At 40.4% G+C, this 17,488-nt stretch overlaps 1 protein-coding gene across 7 annotated transcripts; it reads left to right on the top strand.

Annotated features, from left to right (window-relative positions):
- Nucleotides 1–268: 268 nt before the first annotated feature.
- On the top strand, nucleotides 269–14,044 carry smox (spermine oxidase). Of its 7 annotated transcripts, none has more exons than XR_013937212.1 (7): nucleotides 269–338; nucleotides 6,912–7,146; nucleotides 7,687–7,913; nucleotides 9,487–9,660; nucleotides 10,185–11,788; nucleotides 11,965–12,079; nucleotides 12,360–12,373. XR_013937212.1 is itself a non-coding variant. In XM_080520508.1 (7 exons), the coding sequence occupies exons 2-7, from the start codon at nucleotides 6,939–6,941 to the stop codon at nucleotides 13,658–13,660; spliced, it is 1,668 nt and encodes a 555-aa protein (XP_080376634.1). In that variant the 5' UTR covers nucleotides 269–338; nucleotides 6,912–6,938; the 3' UTR covers nucleotides 13,661–14,044. The 7 variants fall into 7 exon arrangements, 4 of the variants coding, with proteins under 4 accessions (XP_080376634.1, XP_080376636.1, XP_080376637.1 ...); XM_080520508.1 differs by lacking the exon at nucleotides 11,965–12,079 and adding an exon at nucleotides 13,508–14,044 and having other exon boundaries at nucleotides 10,185–10,929; nucleotides 12,360–12,520; XM_080520510.1 differs by having other exon boundaries at nucleotides 10,185–10,929; nucleotides 12,360–12,497.
- Nucleotides 14,045–17,488: the final 3,444 nt, after the last annotated feature.

Genomic DNA, 17,488 nt, shown 5'->3' with positions numbered 1-17,488 from the left:
GTGTGTGTGTGTGCGTGTGTCAGGGTTTGGGTTAGGGGTCAGGGGTCATGTAGTGGCCATGATGAAATTTCATCAGTGTGCCAGGAAATGATGGCGGAGAGCGAGAGCGAGAGCGAGAGAGAGAGCGAGAGCGGGAGAGAGAGAGAGAGAGATTACTGAGTGGAGGGCAGGCCCTTGTCGTCACTCGGCTCATGTATAATTAATGAGGAGGCAGCGGCCAGGGCGAAACTGGCTGCTTCTGGTTTCCACGCATAAATACAAAGCGGAGCCGGTCTGAGGGAAAGAAACGGCACAAAGGAAAGCGGAGCTTTTTAAAAACTGAAGACCAAGAGAGTCAGGTAAACAGCTCCTCTGTTAGAAACAGGCAGCGGAGGAATGGCATTGATCGCTCCGCGGCCGCTCGGGGATGTTGTGATTAGAACCAAAACAAACGGCAGCTTATTTATTATCGCAAATCGCAGGGATACTCTGACAGCGCGTAATATTTACTAGAGTTGTTGTGTGGCGACACGTATTATCAAATGTCACATAGTTGTTTGTGTTGATACAAACGATGAGCCGAAAGCAGCCCGTGTATACGCGTGCGCGCGCGCGCGTGTGTTTGATTTGCTGATGACCACAATATTATGATTATTATTATTATGGTTATTATTTTTTTTATTTATTATTGCTTTAATACGGTCAAGGCTTTGTTTTGTTGCCTCCACGTGATTTTGTTTAATTTAATTAAATTAATTTTTTTTAACCCAAAGACAATTACTGAGAGTTAAGTTTGCTTTGTTTGAAAGCCGCTTTGACATCACGGTTTCTACGTGGCAGTGAGCGACTACACAGCTGTTCACGTCAAACTGTAAACTGCTTTGTTTCCACTGCTCCTGCCTCTGTCATCTGATGCTCAAACTTTCACTTGTTTCCTCTGTTGTTTTGCTTTTTTTTTTTTTTCAAATACAGGGGGACATTTTTTTATTTTTTTTTTATTTTTAAATCACATGGATTTTAATACTAAAAGCTCAGCAAAGATCATGATTGTTCAAAACAAAAGCTCTTTTCTGTTTCTTTGGTTTCTGCTCTGGAATACTCGTGTACTGATAAAGTCAATGAAGGATAGATTGTTACTTCTTCATCTCTCAACAAAGTGGTGGAATGCTCCAGATCCTAACAGCTAAAAAAAAAAAACATTTTAAAGGCATAATGCATGATATTATTTCAACTTTAATGATGTCCTTTCTGCTGTGATAAGGGTTTTAACCTGGGGTACCTTCCACTCAACTTTCCTTTCGAGCAAGTCAGAGCAACTTGCCCTATAGCCTGCAATAAGTGTTTGTACCACAAAACTATGGGTGGAATTAAGCCACGAAGAAGCTGCTGGCAGGTGAGGCCATTATGAAAGAAAAAAGAAAAAACGTACAGAAAATAAATATTAATATTTTCCACTGATTTGCGATCTGTGATCCAATGCAAACTGGCAGGCAGGTACCCAGCCTCAACTCAAGGGCGCATAGGTGAACTGGATTTTGGTCATAACCTCCATTGAGACTGAGTTTTTTTGTTGTTGTTTTTTTTAAATAAAATAGTAAGTAGAAAAAAAAAATCAAGTATTTGATAACTAAACTTTTGGCCTAAAATAATTTCTTTCTTATTTTGATAGAAAACCTTTATTCAAGTTTGATTAAAGCACCAGAATTTAAAGTTAGACTGTGCTGCACACATCTCTATACTTTAATCAGTTTACAGTAAATAGGAATTGCTTGGACACATGCTCTATCCATTTCTATAAAAGAAAATTTCTTCGTAGGACAAATATGTTCCTGTGTTTATGTTTGTGTTGGTGCAAGAGTAATTGAAAGAGGAATGCTGATGGGATATGAAGCATTAACAGTTGCATGCCGTTGGATGAATAGTGAAATAAGATGCTCTTTTCAGTTCTTACAATTGTAAATCTGACTCCAGAGGAGTCAGTGCCTCACCAGCCATGAACCTCACCACACGTCACTGCCACCCACTGGATTTGACTTGGACCCCCTAATTTGGATTGTTTATAGTGCCTCTTTAAACACAACAATGTCAAACCCAAAGGTTCACCTCAATATATATATATATATATATATATATATATATATATTTTTTTTTTTTTTTTTTTTTTTTTTTTTTTTTTAAAGATCCAGCTTTTCTTTCATTAGCACAGTGAAGTCACCCAACTTGGATTAGTCTATAGTCATTCCCGTTAAGATAGTACCCAAGCCATGAACCCATAGAGACACAATGAAATCTCATGCTGTATACTGGAAATAAATTAGTTTTTGTTTCACTGCACAACAAATACCATAAAAGTGATTAGTAAAAATATCCCGCTTGCAGTGCATGTTCATGGATGCAACTTCCTTTCATATCAATCTATTCTGTAAAGGTTGCTTGTATCCTGGGTTGTGCAAAATGTAGATGAAGTAAATGAAATAAAAGAGGCGAAGCTAAATATGACGGAGGTGGACGAATTGAGAAGAGGCTGCTATATCGCCACTGTATGCCGGCCTCAGTCACCCAGCAAATCAGTCAGACGAAAAGCTGAAAGAAGGTGAGAAAAATACAGACTACTACAAAGTGTTGTTCTGACTACTCAATGTAGTCCGTTATACCAATGTTGATTAAGAATTGTTGTATATTGTGGGTATCCTTGCATGTCACCCAAGGAGACCCCCCCCCCTCCCCGAACAAAACAAAAACAAAAAACACAAGTATCTCAGAACACTCTTGTACTTTTTATCAGCTTCAGTTGAACAACCTGTACAAGAGCACAGCAGTACGTCTGTCTGACTGGTACTTCCACTACATCATCCCAGCTTGGGAAAATTGGAGCTCAGAGAGAAGTGGGGAATGTTTAATTGTTGGCACGAAGCCCTGAAGCTGCACTGCAAGTGTTTTCATGTGGGACTATAGAAGTGTTTTTCTATGCTCGTACTCAAACGGGGCTGGACAGAGGAAATGCAGAAGGGAGTGTGGACACAGCTGGAAGGAGACGTGTCCTCAATCAAAGGAGGGAAGGAAAGGGGAGCGGGGAAGGATGAGAGAACTAGGAGCTCAGTTACAGTTGTGTCAAACATTCCTTCTCAAGCCGACTGGCTCTTCTCTTGTGAGGTCCTCCAGCAGACACTCTGTACTGTAGATTGTAGATTTCTAGGTCAATGGCCGCCCCCCCATCTCTCTCTTCTTCCCTTCACCCCACCCAATGGCTGCCTCTCCATCCCACACAATGATCTGCAGTGGTGGCATAAAGTGTGGAGTGGTGACATGTGATGAGTGAATTAACCAACTATGGAATTACAAGCAAGGAAGGAGGGATGCACAATCTGTCAGAGAGTCCCGTGTGTCACAGGGATCAAACGCTTTAATGTACAATCTGTACATCTGAGAAAGTCAACCACATATTTGAGGCCATTCATATCGTAGAAAAGTAAGGCTCCTTGCTGTGGCGGCGCTGTTTATATTTTCACCAAATAAGTTGCGTTTGGTGATGAAATGGGCTTTATTTTTTTTTAGGTCAGGTCGGCATTAAAAGCGTAATTCTGTGTGAATGGACATGTGAAGCTTTGATCCGGAGTTTTCCACATGATGGGACAAGAAGGCATTACAGTTGAAATGGTTTAGAGCCAGCATTATTTCCCAGAGAAAAACGCAAGATGATTTTCTGTATGACCTTACACAGTCTGTACATCGTGTAACCCCAGGAGGGTTTTGTGTTGCGGCCATGATGAGGACTGTCTGAATTTGATTTGATTCGAAGTTTGTTTATATATATATATATATATATATATATATATATATATATATATATATATTTATTATGTGTTATGTGCTCTGTCTTCTTCTGCATTTTTGGATGTGTTTGGTGAGTCACAGCACCCCGAAAGGCCTGGCATGTGTACTACATATCCTGAAGCCTGTCCTTGAGCCTATGTGGCCTATGACATCAGCTTACACACACACACACACACACACACACACACACACACACACACACACACACACACACACAGACACACACACACACACACACACACACACACACACACACACACACACACACACAAAGAGTCATTTGTGAAAATATCTTTCTAACACTACAGACCTGGATGACTTGTGGTGGCCTGGAAGATAAGATTAGATAAGATAAGATAATCCTTTATTTGTCTCACAAATGGAGAAATTTACAGTGTGACAGCAGCAAGCAGGACAGCAGAAGAAAAACCACAAATCACACGGAGAGCAGAAGAAAACCTAGAAATCATACCATGGAAAACCAAAACATTTGATAAAAATAGAATTAAAGAAAGTAGCATAAAAAAATTGTTAGAAAGAACGATCCACATGTCCATCAAAGTGATTGATAAAGTATGATGAGTTTAACAAACTTTAACAAAATGGATAAAAGCTGTAAAAGAAACAAACTTGCTTGTTACTTAACCAACATGTGCCAACAGACAAGTACAGAAAGACCCTTTTTACATCTTTAACCATCTGTTACGTTTTGAGCTTATTAGTTTATCAATATAAGATTGTTCCAGAAATAAATACAGAAGAGCAGCACCACCCTTCACTGTTCTTTGAAGTCCAATAATGAGTCCATTCATGTTGATGTTGCATTTTAACTTCAGACTTTGGGAATACAACTGATTACTGTTTGATTAGTGCAGAGATTTTAAATGCATAAATCCTTCATGGCTACCATTAACTTCAGCTAAAAAGACGGAAGTGGAACTGAGGCTGGGTTTCATTTGGTACCACAAGGATGCAATGTAGAAGGTCGCATTGTGTTTATATCTGCAGAATTAAACTCCATGTGAGTCAGGACATTCGTTTCTCAAGACTGAATATATATGAATGAGCGACGTTGGTTATACTTTGTCATACTCATTAGAATTATAGTGCTTTATTTTAAAAAGAGCAAGTAAAGTGTTAAACAGTCAGGAAATGGGCTTGTGGTTTAGTCGTCGTCTGACAAGTTGAAGAAACAATATTAACACTGATCAAGTGAAAATCTGGTATTGCTGCTAAACAGTCTTACTCATTGATGAACAAGATCACACTCCACAGCTGAACACTGCCCTCAAACTTATAGACAACATCTCTGTGGTGGAATATTATAGCCTCATGTTATGACGGTTTACAACATTTCAAATGATGGTCTCCTCGGCAAATTGTGTCCGACCCACATGCAGGATAAAGGTTGTGCAGTCGGGTCAGATGTCACGTGTCGACCAGTGCAGATTAGTATGTTCATCTCTCCTCTTGAGCTGGAGGTCACTGGTCATTTCCCACTCTGGCAGAGTTTAAACATTAGGTTATTCAGATTTACAGAAAGCTTTGTGTGCGACATCCATGTTGACGTCACAGTTTCTTACGTGCTGGTTTTCTGTTGAAGTGCTGGCTTGTGGTTTCCTCCCTGAATAGTTTTCTGAATGCCAAAGTTTAAATAAAGTTCAAATCATCAGTTATGGTAACTTTGTCGTGTGGCAGTAAGCTGGATTTGTAGAATATATACATTTTATTTTTGTCAGTACAACCACATAGGTTTTCATTTACAGAGCGCTGCTCATGTTTGAGACAAACACAATTGAATGTTCATTAAATCAAGTCTGCAACATGACCTCAAGCCGAGGCAAACTTCATGTGTATTTTCTGCATAGTATAACGGGTACTGCCATCTCTTTGGCGTTGCTGTGGTAACAAAGCCGCGAGTACGTGCATATGTGTGCATGAATTGTGTAACAGCAGTATCTGGGTTACCTCAAAACAGTTGATACAGTTGCTCATGCACGTTGGTATATAGGGGAAAACATGTTAAAAAGGCAATAGGATCACAGTGACCATGATGTTTTCTATCAATATACTACAAATACAACTACCACATGATATTGGTGCTCAATACATGTCTCTATTGGGTTAACAGAAATGTGCTCTGTACAAACTCCCACATTGTTATTGTCTCACACACAGCTGTCCATACATTCACTGCAAGCAGTTTTGTCAGTAACAAGATCTCTCGTGTTTTCAAATGCTGGTGTCGCCAAGCAGTTTCAGTATAATTAAAGGGATTGTGGTAGGGGTGGGTTTTGTATGTGTGTGTGTGTGTGTGTATAGTCTGTTCTCTGTTGGAAATAACAGTGCTGTCTCTGGTCCTCTAATTTGGTCCTATGCTCAATAAACAGTGATACACGGCAAGCAGAGAGAACAATGTAAACATGCCATGGAAAAAAGAGAGACTATATTAAGTTAATCACGGTTATAAACACGACAGTAACTATAGGTCATTTGAGCGTTGATACCAATGAGCTGTACTTATCAGCTATAAAAGAGGTTTTTGTGGACGGCACTTAATTAGCAATACAAAAGACAGGAGGACTCCAGAGAGCTTCACTTGTACTGCAGGTGCACTGGTAAAGGGAGAACCTTTTTTTTTTTTTTTAACTGAGTTTTATTTTGTGGGTCAGAGTAACAGTGGTCTGTTTTGTGTCTCCATCAGAAGTTATATATGCACAAGAGTGTTCTTATCTTGTGTGGTATACACTGTATGCACAGAGGATTAACTTGACAAACATTTATGGAATAAATGTTTTCAGATAATTTTTACATTGACATTTGAACAGTGCTCCCAGAGGTAAGGTTAATAATGAGATGAAAACGTCCACCTGGATTATAATAAAAGGTTTTATGCGTGGGGTAACATGCTCCTGTTTGGTGTGCAGCACAGTGCGACGCTCTAAACCAGCCGAGGTTTAATTCAAAGCTTATATCTATAAAGGTATACTCTCCATCAAATTTGAGAGGGGTAGTTTAACTATCAAACCATTTAATTTCTTTCGGTCAGTTTGTTGCAGCTTGCTCTAACTGAGGTCTTTTCTCGACTTCTTCCTCAGACTTCATCGAAGAGGAGCTTGGACGGCATGCAAAGTTGTGAAGTTTCATCAGACAGCACTGATGATCCTCTTAGTAGCGGCCTTCGTATTCATCGGCAGCCTCGAATAGTAGTGATCGGTGCCGGCTTGGCTGGCCTTTCTGCAACTAAGGTCCTACTGGAAAACGGCTTCAGCGATGTCACTGTCCTAGAGGCGTCGGACCACGTCGGAGGGAGAGTTCAGAGTGTTCAGCACGGTGAGGCCATCTTCCCCTCCCTTTGCCTTGAACTTCTCTCTTCCCATATAGAGGAGTAATTGTGTCGACAAGACATGCTTTCGCTCATGCTTGCAGATTTTCTTATCTAAATCAAATGAGCAACAGACTGATTTACAGAGAAGTGCATCTCCCTCAGACTTCCATCCTGATAAATGCTTTTTACCAGCAAGACCAATCAAGTGGCGAAAGAGCGTGTGTTGGTTTCTTTGTGCACATTAAAAACGTGCTCATTTGGCTCGGTCAAATGTAAACCTATCTTCCTGGAATAACTGTTTGTTATATAAATGTGTGTTTTCATGCTTGTTATATAATTGGACAACGTAAGGAAGCAGTCGGTTTTCATTATATAAATCACATATGATACAGTGTATATGTATGTATTCTAAAATGTCGTAAGTTAATGCTATTTCTGTTGACTTCTTACATTGCTGTATTTCAACCTGCTTTTTAAACTGTATTTATTTATTTATACATACCCCAATCTCACATGGACGTCTGCCACTTCTTCCTGTTTTGTAGGAAGAACTACTTTGGAACTCGGAGCCACCTGGATCCATGGCGCCAGTGGGAACCCAGTGTACCACCTGGCTGAGGACAACGGGCTGCTCGAGCACACCACAGGCGGCGAGCAGAATGTGGAGCGCATCAGCCTCTACACCACGAACGGTGTGGCTCACTACCAGACCAACAATGGGAAGAGGATCCCCAAGGACCTGGTGGAGGAGTTCGGTGACCTGTATAACGAGGTGAGGGGACACGTGTGCACAAACCCGCAAAGTGATGCACACATTAGTTCTGTGTTTTCTGCTCAAAAGCACACCGGCGAACACCAGAGCATGCAAATTGAATTATGTCACATAATGTGGACGTCGGGGACATTGCTCTCTCACTGTGAAGTCAAATGTTGTTAAGACTGTTAGCGTTGCAGAGTTAAACTTGCAATGAAGGTACAAAGGTCTCCATGGAAGCTGAATGTCTCCGAGAAATGTGAATAAAGCAATTCACACCAGTGTAGTACACTCTCCCCTCATAGTGAGGATATCTGAGGTCCGAGTCCAAGGTGGAGCCTGAGGGTGTGTCTGTATGGAGTTTTAATGTTCTCCCTGTACATGCATCCAAAAACATTCATTTGAGGCCAATTGGTGGTCTTAAATGTGTGAATGTTTGTCTGGGGACCTGCCTAGGGTGTACCATGACTCCGACCGTAGTCAGCTGGGACTGACTCCAGTCCACACAACCCTGAATTACACTAGCTGGTAGGGAAGATACACACGTTGTGCAGCCATTAATAAATGCAAGACCATTTATTATACTGTCTAGTACTGAGTAATATGAGTTTTCCAATTATTTGTCTGCATAAGGGATCATAAAAATAAAGTGGGTCCAGATATGATGCTCCCACAGTCATTGTGGCTGGAATCTTAAATACATAGACAAACATCTGCTGAAGTTTTCTCTGACATAACTGGTGTAGATTTTAGTCTTTAACCTTTTGTTGAAGCATGAATGCACACAATACTCTGTGTTTGTAGTAGTTGTTTGTGATTCTGTAGGCTCAGAGAACAACTACCATCGTAACTTGTGCTCCACGTTATAAAACACACATCATTGAACCCTTACTGATTCTTGTGCAACTTATTCTGAGAGCAGGAATCAGTTCAACCAAGATTAACCTCTCTTTGGTTTAATGGTTTCACTTGTCATGTCGATGCATAACTGACTCTTGGTGATTAATTGTTGGAACACAAAGTAAATTATCAACTTTATAAGGATATAGTCCGAAATGTTGTTGAACCTTGGCCGTGACGCAATATATGGACCTTGAGTTCTGTTAGGTTGTGTGAATGCTTTACTAGATGATGAGTCTGAAAGCCTCTGTACAGGTCAGTCTCAGAACTACAAAATTAACCAAATAAAGAATGTGACAGGTGCTTCTATTTAGCAGATCTTTGTCGTCTTATATAATAGATGAATCAATAAGATATCTTCTTACATTTAACAAAGCTCCTTGTGTGTTTTTATCTGGTGAAAATACCATTGTATCAATTCCGAAAATAAATTTACCTCAACAAGATATCGATTGTATAATGAATAAAAGTCTGGCATTATCCAACACAACTGTTGTTTGTCCAAATGATGAATATGAAGAGTCATTTAACTGAATGAGTAAAGTATGATCTGCCCTAAAGTAATCCACCATGAACCGAACTAAACTGGTTTTCTTCTTCTTCCTGTTTTCACCAGCCTCTGCTTTTTTCCCCCCCTTCCTCCTCCTTCTTCTCCCCACCGATGACCCTTTCCCCTGTTGCTTTTCTTTAGGTGTACGAGCTGACTCAGGAGTTCTTCCAGAATGGGAAGCCAGTTTGTGCTGAGAGCCAGAACAGTGTTGGCGTTTTCACTCGAGACGTGGTGTGCAAGAGGATCATGTTGGATCCCGATGATTGTGAGAGCACCAGGAAGCTCAAACTGTCCATGCTTCAACAGTACCTCAAGGTGTGTCTCTGTGTGTGTGTGTGTGCTGATTGCAAAAACCGCTCACTTCACAGCGATGGACACGCATCTCTGTGAAGTGAGCGGTTTTTGCAATCAGACGTCTGAAAACCATTACACCCCCCCACTTATAAATATTAAATAATAATCAAGCCTAAATTTTAGACAAGGTGACTTTACAAACATTGATCTAATCTGATCAGTTGTCCTACTTTAATTACAACCGTCCAGCAGCAATTTGGTGCACGGTATTACTTACTACTATGATCAGTGTAAAACTATGACGAAATCCAGTTTTCGGCTTTTGGATATTTCAAGATGGAAGCCATTTTTTTTGTGTTGGCTCTGATTGGAACAGGAGCCTTTACCTGTAAAAACACAAGTCGTCACCGTAGCTCATAAGTTTTGGGCATGGCGCACTTCTCCAAATACTAATACAGAAAATACATTTCTCAAGTCACTCATCCACACCTGTTATCCTAAAGTGTCCATCTTCACCAACACTATTTTGTGTTCTAATTTTTCAGGTGGAAAGTTGTGAAAGCAGTTCTCCCAGTATGGACGAAGTGTCTCTGAGTGAGTTCGGAGAGTGGACAGAAATCCCCGGTGCACATTATGTCATTCCGAAAGGCTTCATGAAGATTGTGGAGCTCCTGGCCCGGGACATCCCCACTAAAACCATCTGCCTGAGCAAACCAGTCCGCTGCGTCCACTGGAACTACTCGGCCCAGCATCAGGAGGTGAACGCCAGGAGCAGCGAAACGCAACAGGACAACAACCACAACAAAAACAACCACGGCTGCCAAGCTCACGAACACCCTCTGATCCTGGGTCACCCCATCTGCTTGGAGTGCGAGGACGAGGAGTGGATCACGGCTGACCACGTGATCGTCACGACCTCTCTGGGCGTGCTGAAGGAGAATCATGAGGCCTTGTTCTCCCCCTCACTGCCCAGGGACAAGGTGTTAGCCATTGAGAAGCTGGGCATCAGCACCACTGATAAAATATTCTTGGAGTACGAAGAGCCCTTTTGGAGCCCGGAGTGCAACAGCATCCACTTCGTGTGGGAGGATGAGGCTCAGCTGGAACCCCTGGCCTACCCCGAGGAGCTGTGGTACAAGAAGATCTGCAGCTTTGACGTCCTCCATCCACCAGAGCGCTACGGTTACATGCTGAGCGGCTGGATCTGCGGGCGGGAAGCGCTGCACATGGAGCGCTGCGATGATGAAACGATCGCCGAAATCTGCACTGAGCTGCTGAGGCGCTTTACGGGTCAGAGCATGTAAACGGAAGCAAAGATGCTTTGTTGTTTTGTCAGGGAAAGCAGTTAAAACCTAGACAGCATACACAATCTACATCAACACAACTCTGTTGATATACTGCTAATGTCTAATCTGGTAATGGAAACTGAACATACTATTATCTATTATTACTATTTTGAAGATTCTATTGTGTATATAGTCTTGATTTCCATATCATTTTACAGAAAAGAACCGACAAATGAACTTCCTTCTTTCAACGAAGAGTCAGTCAGAGAAAACTAGTACTAACAATAACCTTGGAGTGTGTCAGCTTAGTGACTCATACAGACCGTGACACGGGTCGGGTCTTTGTGTTTTATTGAAAGGATGTGACATAAGCTCTTCAGCTGTGACGTAGTCTGCATTTTCAGGGGGGGGAAAGGTTGTGAGATAAAACAGCCGAATAACTCAGGTCTGTTTTTATTTGGTCCCATCCACAAATCCAAGATACACACACTTGCATAGCATCAGAGCTGGTTGTGTTCTAACTTATTGATGGAAGAACTTATGAGAATATATCACCAACTCCTCCCAATATATTTACACCTGATAATCAATATTCATGAAGGTAAAACCTCTAAAATAGATTGTGTTTGATCATTTGCACAGTAGATCAGGCCAAAAATGAGTGTTTGATCAATTGTTTGACGTTTGGCTCGAGATTAGCGTGACAGAATAGTCTCTGATTATCATTTGGCCGCTTCAGAAGTAGGTCACAGTAACAGCACAGCGACTTTCCCTTTATCATCAGGTCAGTGGACTTCGTATAGCCGCAGAATGTAAATTACACCGAGAAACTAAACATGCACGGACATGCATGTCTCATTGAGGTCAGTGTGGTTAAATCCCTTCAGCTGTTGCTGAATTACATATAGACTCACTGGTGTCTCTCCACTCTTTAGTGGGACACGTGTTGAATAATGGCGGCAGATCGGACGCCCCAGAAAACTGCTTTAATTGACAGCTGTCACAATCTCCAGTTGAACTGGTTTCTCTAATGATTCAGCTGCCGCAGTACTGATCTGGAGAGGCCATCTTGCTCCAGAAACAACGGGCCCTGATGACTTGGATGTACAAAACTAACTAAAGACGTTTTTTGGTTTCAGTGAAACTTCAGCCTGGTAAATATTTAAATTCTTCTCTTCAGAAAATAAACTGTAATGATAACGTTGATCCACCACCATTAACAGGAAGTTTAAGTTTTGTCACTGCTTGCCCCCTTGTCAAAATCCTTATGCCATTAGATGGGTTCCACCGTTTAAAATGCTGACACTCTGGAAAAAGAGCTGCCACCATGGCTGTAAATAGCTTTTTTGTTTATACACCACACTCTCCTTTGAGTGTCATTGTTTTCAAGCAACATGTATGTACTGACACTTTTCCCGGTCCATACATCCACAGGTAAACCTGACATTCCTAAGCCTCGTCGCATCCTACGTTCTTCATGGGGCAGTAACCCGTACATCCGAGGCTCCTACTCCTTCACCAGGGTGGGATCCAGCGGTGCAGACTGTGAGAGGCTGGCCATGCCGCTGCCTTATGCCAAGTGCACCAAGGCTCCAGTAAGTACACAGCAACACATTTTTTTTTTTTTTAATTCATTAATTTTTTGCAAACCCAGAGTCTAAAAATATTGACAAAGTTCACCTTTGTTTGGTTAAATGCAATAATTTGGGGCTTTTTCACTTCTTTAGACACATGATGTGCACTGCAAAGTGCTGCTTACAAGTTTTATATATGAAAATGCTGTGGAGCTATCAAACCTGAGTTTGTTTTGATATACGTATCGGACTATATCCTAGCCAAAATATATAAATAGAGTAGAAGTCTCATGCGACAGGTTTTTATTTGCTTAAAATATTTAGACAAGAATTCAATGAAAATAATGTTTCTAAGACAAATGTTTTTCTCATTTTATATTGAGTTTCAGTATGTTTGTACTGCAAAATAAAAATAATGTAAAAGCTGGTGTATATTTTCCCAATTGATGTTTAAAACCATTTGACCAAACATAGCTAGTTTCATCTTTAGGTGCTTCGGAAAAATAACAGTCGAATCATTATTCTGGGAAATAAAGTGGGATTTAACCACAGCACGTCTCTGGCTGTACTCTCGCTGTCTGTACATGTTTGTTTGCCTCCACTGGGAGTGATTGAGGTCAGAGCAGCAGTGTCATCTACGCTGGGTATCAGGAGGGTTAAGAATGTGGATTCTTGGCCAGAAGTCTAGACCTCGAAACCTGATGCATTGTGGGTGACGGAGAGAAAGGGTGTGGGGGTGGGAGGCAGTGAGCACTCACTTGACACTGCCGAAGGAACAGTGTGACCTCTCCACTGACATCCTTCAACCCCCGTCAAAACTGAAACGAGAGGCCCCCCGGGAAAGCTGCTGCAGCTCGTACCCGCAGAGCGCTAACACGGCAATCAGAAATAGAAAACGGGAGGCTGCGGGAAGAGTCCATATATATATGCCACAATGACACTGAAGGGTCTTGTTTTGAATCTGCTTTTGCTCACTCCGATCTCTCCTCCTTCCCCCTTCTGCCTCAGCCCCTACAGGTCCTGTTTGCTGGAGAGGCGACCCACAGAAAATACTATTCCACTGCCCATGGTGCGTTGTTGTCAGGACAGAGAGAGGCCACTCGCCTGACGGAGATGTACCAGGACTTGCACAGGGCACAAACCATAAAGCCTAATATATAAGAATATAACAAACCTCTGACTAGTGAAAAACATGTATAAAACTGGGGTTTTTTTTCTTCTTTTTTTTTTTCCTTTTGGTGATTAAGTTATACTTTAAGTTCCTAGCTTGGGCATTATGACACTGTTAACAAATAAATATTGTTCATATTGTACTGTAGCTTTGAATTAATTCTTTTTGGGGATGTACTGTTCAAGGATTGCCAATGGTGCTGTCATTACTTGTCTTTATCATTCAGTTTTTTTTAATCAGTAATTTAATGTTTTTAATAACGGAATCTGTAATTTCACTTGTTTTTGTAAGTGCCTTCTGTACGTAATGCCATGTGGTTTCAGAGATACTAAACACAAATCAAGGGGGTTTAACAAAATAAAAAATATCATCTAATCAAACCATTTTCTTTTTTGTAATTCATTAATATCTTGGTACATTTGGTAGATGTCAAATACGCCCTATTTCTTCTTTTGGTCTCGGAAAGTACAACCACAGGCAAAAGCTTTTTCTGTACGATTATCATTTTGGGGACGATAGTAACATTAATGAGAGGAAACCGAAAACGAGAGCACGTGGAAAGAAAAGACTGCAGAGCCGCTGCATAATACTGCACCAGATGGAGTCAGAACAGACCTCAACCCAGCCGTCATGTCTGTTGAACAACATTATCAACCCTCATCAGTGAGAGACAAGGAAGTGTTAATCTTTGATAGAAATCAAAGAAAACAAGTTATAAATCTGGATGTTTTCCCCCCAATTGTGTTAGTCTATGCAATGCTAAACTACTTCAAAGTTATTGATTCACATGTGTAAGTTTTGAGGACTTGCAGGGACATTGGACCTGGCTGAAGATTATATGAACTGACATGTTGGAAAACTCCAAAATGTTCAGTTATAAAGGCGGCCGAACCTCACCAGGAAAAATGGCTTCAAATTATAATGAAACAGATGCAATGACTAAAAGCTGTCTGATTCTTGGTTTATTCTTTGGTGATTTGTTGATAATGGTTAAAATACAGTTTGACATTAACGATGTCTCTTATAACCATCTGACTTTGCTTTGAGATGATGATTCCAGACCCAATCTGGGCAAATGAAAAAATATATAGACACCAACCTAGTTTATTTTTACTGGGAGTTATTTAGTAGAGTGTTGGATGTGGGTAGCTATATTGTGGTTTTATGTAAAGTAACTTGACATGGAAAAACAAATGCTTCACTAATATTAATATCTCTTGTAAAAACCAAATTTGAACTAATTATACAAAAGTCAATACATGCATGTTTGCCATGATGTACTTACAATGGGCGATAGATAGATAGATAGTCTTCGCCAAGGTTCTCCAGAAGAAGGAGGGGAAAAAGATAAGAGTCTTGATCTTTAGGGAACAGCAATAATTAAAGTAGGAGTTTAAAAGGTCTGCAAGACATTAGCATGCACATATGTGATTATATTGTCAAGTATTGGGATGATACTTAGGATAAATAAACAACAGAGGATCTGAAGGTTTTGTCAATAGGTTTTACGGTTTGTATTTCTAAATCACAGTGCTATTTCTCTTATTGAACCCAATTTGAACGAGATGCAACTTTACCTTGTTTGTCACATGTGTGCAGTTCCCAGAAGCAACTTCTTGAAAGCAGAGCAGTTGTTTCTCTGTGGTATTTAATGTTTTCTTTTTTTTTTTTTTTTTAACCTTTATGACTTGTTCTTAACTGACTACTGGCCCTTTGCCACCAGATATGATGTAATGGACAAAATTCTATCAACATTTTCTCGAGCAATAGGAATCCATCTGATGTGGTAATTATGTAGCGGTGTTCGAAAACATGGAGTTAATCAATCTTGTGTGATTATAAATATTGCCAACAATACATTTGCAATATATTGCATAGCTCCAGCTAGTACCAGCGGAAGGTCAGTCAGAACTACACAAACACAGTCTCTCATTAAATCAAGTAAAAAAAAACAACATGATCCTGACACCCAAATAACCTTAATTTAACTGCATACAGATATGATGTCAATAGGCCAAAGATACAAGGAAGAAATATCACACACACACACAGATTATTCAAACACCAAGGCTTCAGCCAGAGTTCAATCACTGATCCCTCTACAATGAAACGGCCAGTATAAACACAATATGAAAAGATTTTTGCATGTGAAATCTCACATTGAACCATCAGACTATAATTCACAGATATTTTCAAGATATTTTAAAGGCAACATATTTTGATTTGAGGATTGTGAACGTGCACCATACGGGCAGTTAGAACCCTGACGGGAAACAGCTGAAGAGCCGCCTAATGACAAAATGATAAATACCCAGCAAAGACACAGAACCAGGAGATCTTCTGTACATCGGTTTGTTGCCAGATTTAAAAATGAAGGCGCACCAGATGGTGGATGAGAGTGAACACAAGACCCGAGATCCAAACTTCCAAGAAGGCAACGTGCCAATACTGAAACATCGAGAGCCAACAAAGTTCTTATCTTTCAGACACTCGTACACTAGTTCCTTTTAAGAAACAGATTCCTCAACGTTACTATTAAACTGTTTAGAAAGATAAAGCCTCCGCACACATTCGTGCTCATGTTCCACCCACATGGGTGCTCTCAATTTTTTCTGTCTGATTGGACTTTTTCCTCAGACTGCGTGGGCTCATAAAGACTGATTGATTGAAGTATCCGCCAGTCTCCTGTTACTCCTGTTACTGTTAATTGCTCTTTTTAAGGTGGAAGTCGCACGAAAAGAGGCCTTCACTAAGGGCTCTGAAAACGTCAGTACAATGTGCAGAAGTGTAGAAATCGGGCAGACACTTTTACTGGGAACAGTGAGAAAAAAAATCCCCAAATATTTTAGGGAATAACAGATTTTACAAAACCATTATGTTTAACAGGGGAGAGGTATTATCTAAAGCTGTGGTATTATACAGTTTACTGACCTGGAGAGTATATCAACCAGTGAAGCAGCCCTCAGGAATTGTGCCATAAAAAAGTAAATAAACTGAATAGTTGAATGTAAGAGATCTGATTCCCTGCAGTCCATACATTTCAAAATAAGGTCAATTCAACTTGATGCAGTGTTGAGACATGATTTTGTATATGAAGTCCAACACTGAGATCCTACCCATTTTAAATGTTTTGTCAAGGCGTGCACAATCTGACATCTGGTGTCGAGCCTGTGTGACAAACTCATGTTCAACATAACACGAGCTTTCACAGGTTATCCTTTGCTTTTTGTGCTTAAAGTTAAAAAACATAAAAAAAACAGAAAGAGAAATAACCTTGGATTTCACATCTGAGGACTGTGCGTAACAGTCACTATCTTCAGTGTCGTCTCTGGGTGCCACAGCTGTGGTTAAAACTGCATCTTAACAATTTTTGCACTGGTTGGCTGATCATGTTCTGAAATCTTACAATTAATCCAAAGTGACAAAAAAATAAGTATTTGTACTTAGCTACTGTAGTTTTATCTCAGGATATAAATGACTGAATTGAGCATAATCTTCACAGTTGTCGCTTTGTCCCCCTACATTTGAAAACAAATATCTGTATTTCCTGCTCATAACATTCTCAAAAGTGGCTTTATTTAAACATGTATTTAAAAGCTATGGATTATAACTCAGAGTTAAAGTGAAATAAACAAATCAACTGAGTTATTGACACTGAAGCGGCAAAAGTTCACAATCTTACATTTATCATGGTTGGATGCTGAGTCTTCCCGTTTGTGTTTAATAAGTTTTAAATCTAACTGATAGCAATGACCTGGCTTTGCAAGTACAGTATTGCAATTGTGAAAGTTAAGAGTGTGCACATGTAAACTGCAGTA

This window comes from Blennius ocellaris (assembly GCF_963422515.1).
Source record: "Blennius ocellaris genome assembly, chromosome: 3".
Lineage (NCBI taxonomy): Eukaryota > Metazoa > Chordata > Actinopteri > Blenniiformes > Blenniidae > Blennius > Blennius ocellaris.
This window is presented reverse-complemented; position numbering and strand designations above follow the sequence as displayed.

What these genes read in the sequence shown, in the direction of transcription:
- smox (XM_080520508.1), top strand. Translation starts at nt 6,939, where the DNA reads ATGCAAAGTTGTGAAGTTTCATCAGACAGCACTGATGATCCTCTTAGT. An exon ending in AGTTCAGAGTGTTCAGCACG is followed by an intron (nt 7,147 to 7,686) that starts GTGAGGCCATCT and finishes CCTGTTTTGTAG; the next exon opens with GAAGAACTACTTTGGAACTC. An exon ending in TCGGTGACCTGTATAACGAG is followed by an intron (nt 7,914 to 9,486) that starts GTGAGGGGACAC and finishes GCTTTTCTTTAG; the next exon opens with GTGTACGAGCTGACTCAGGA.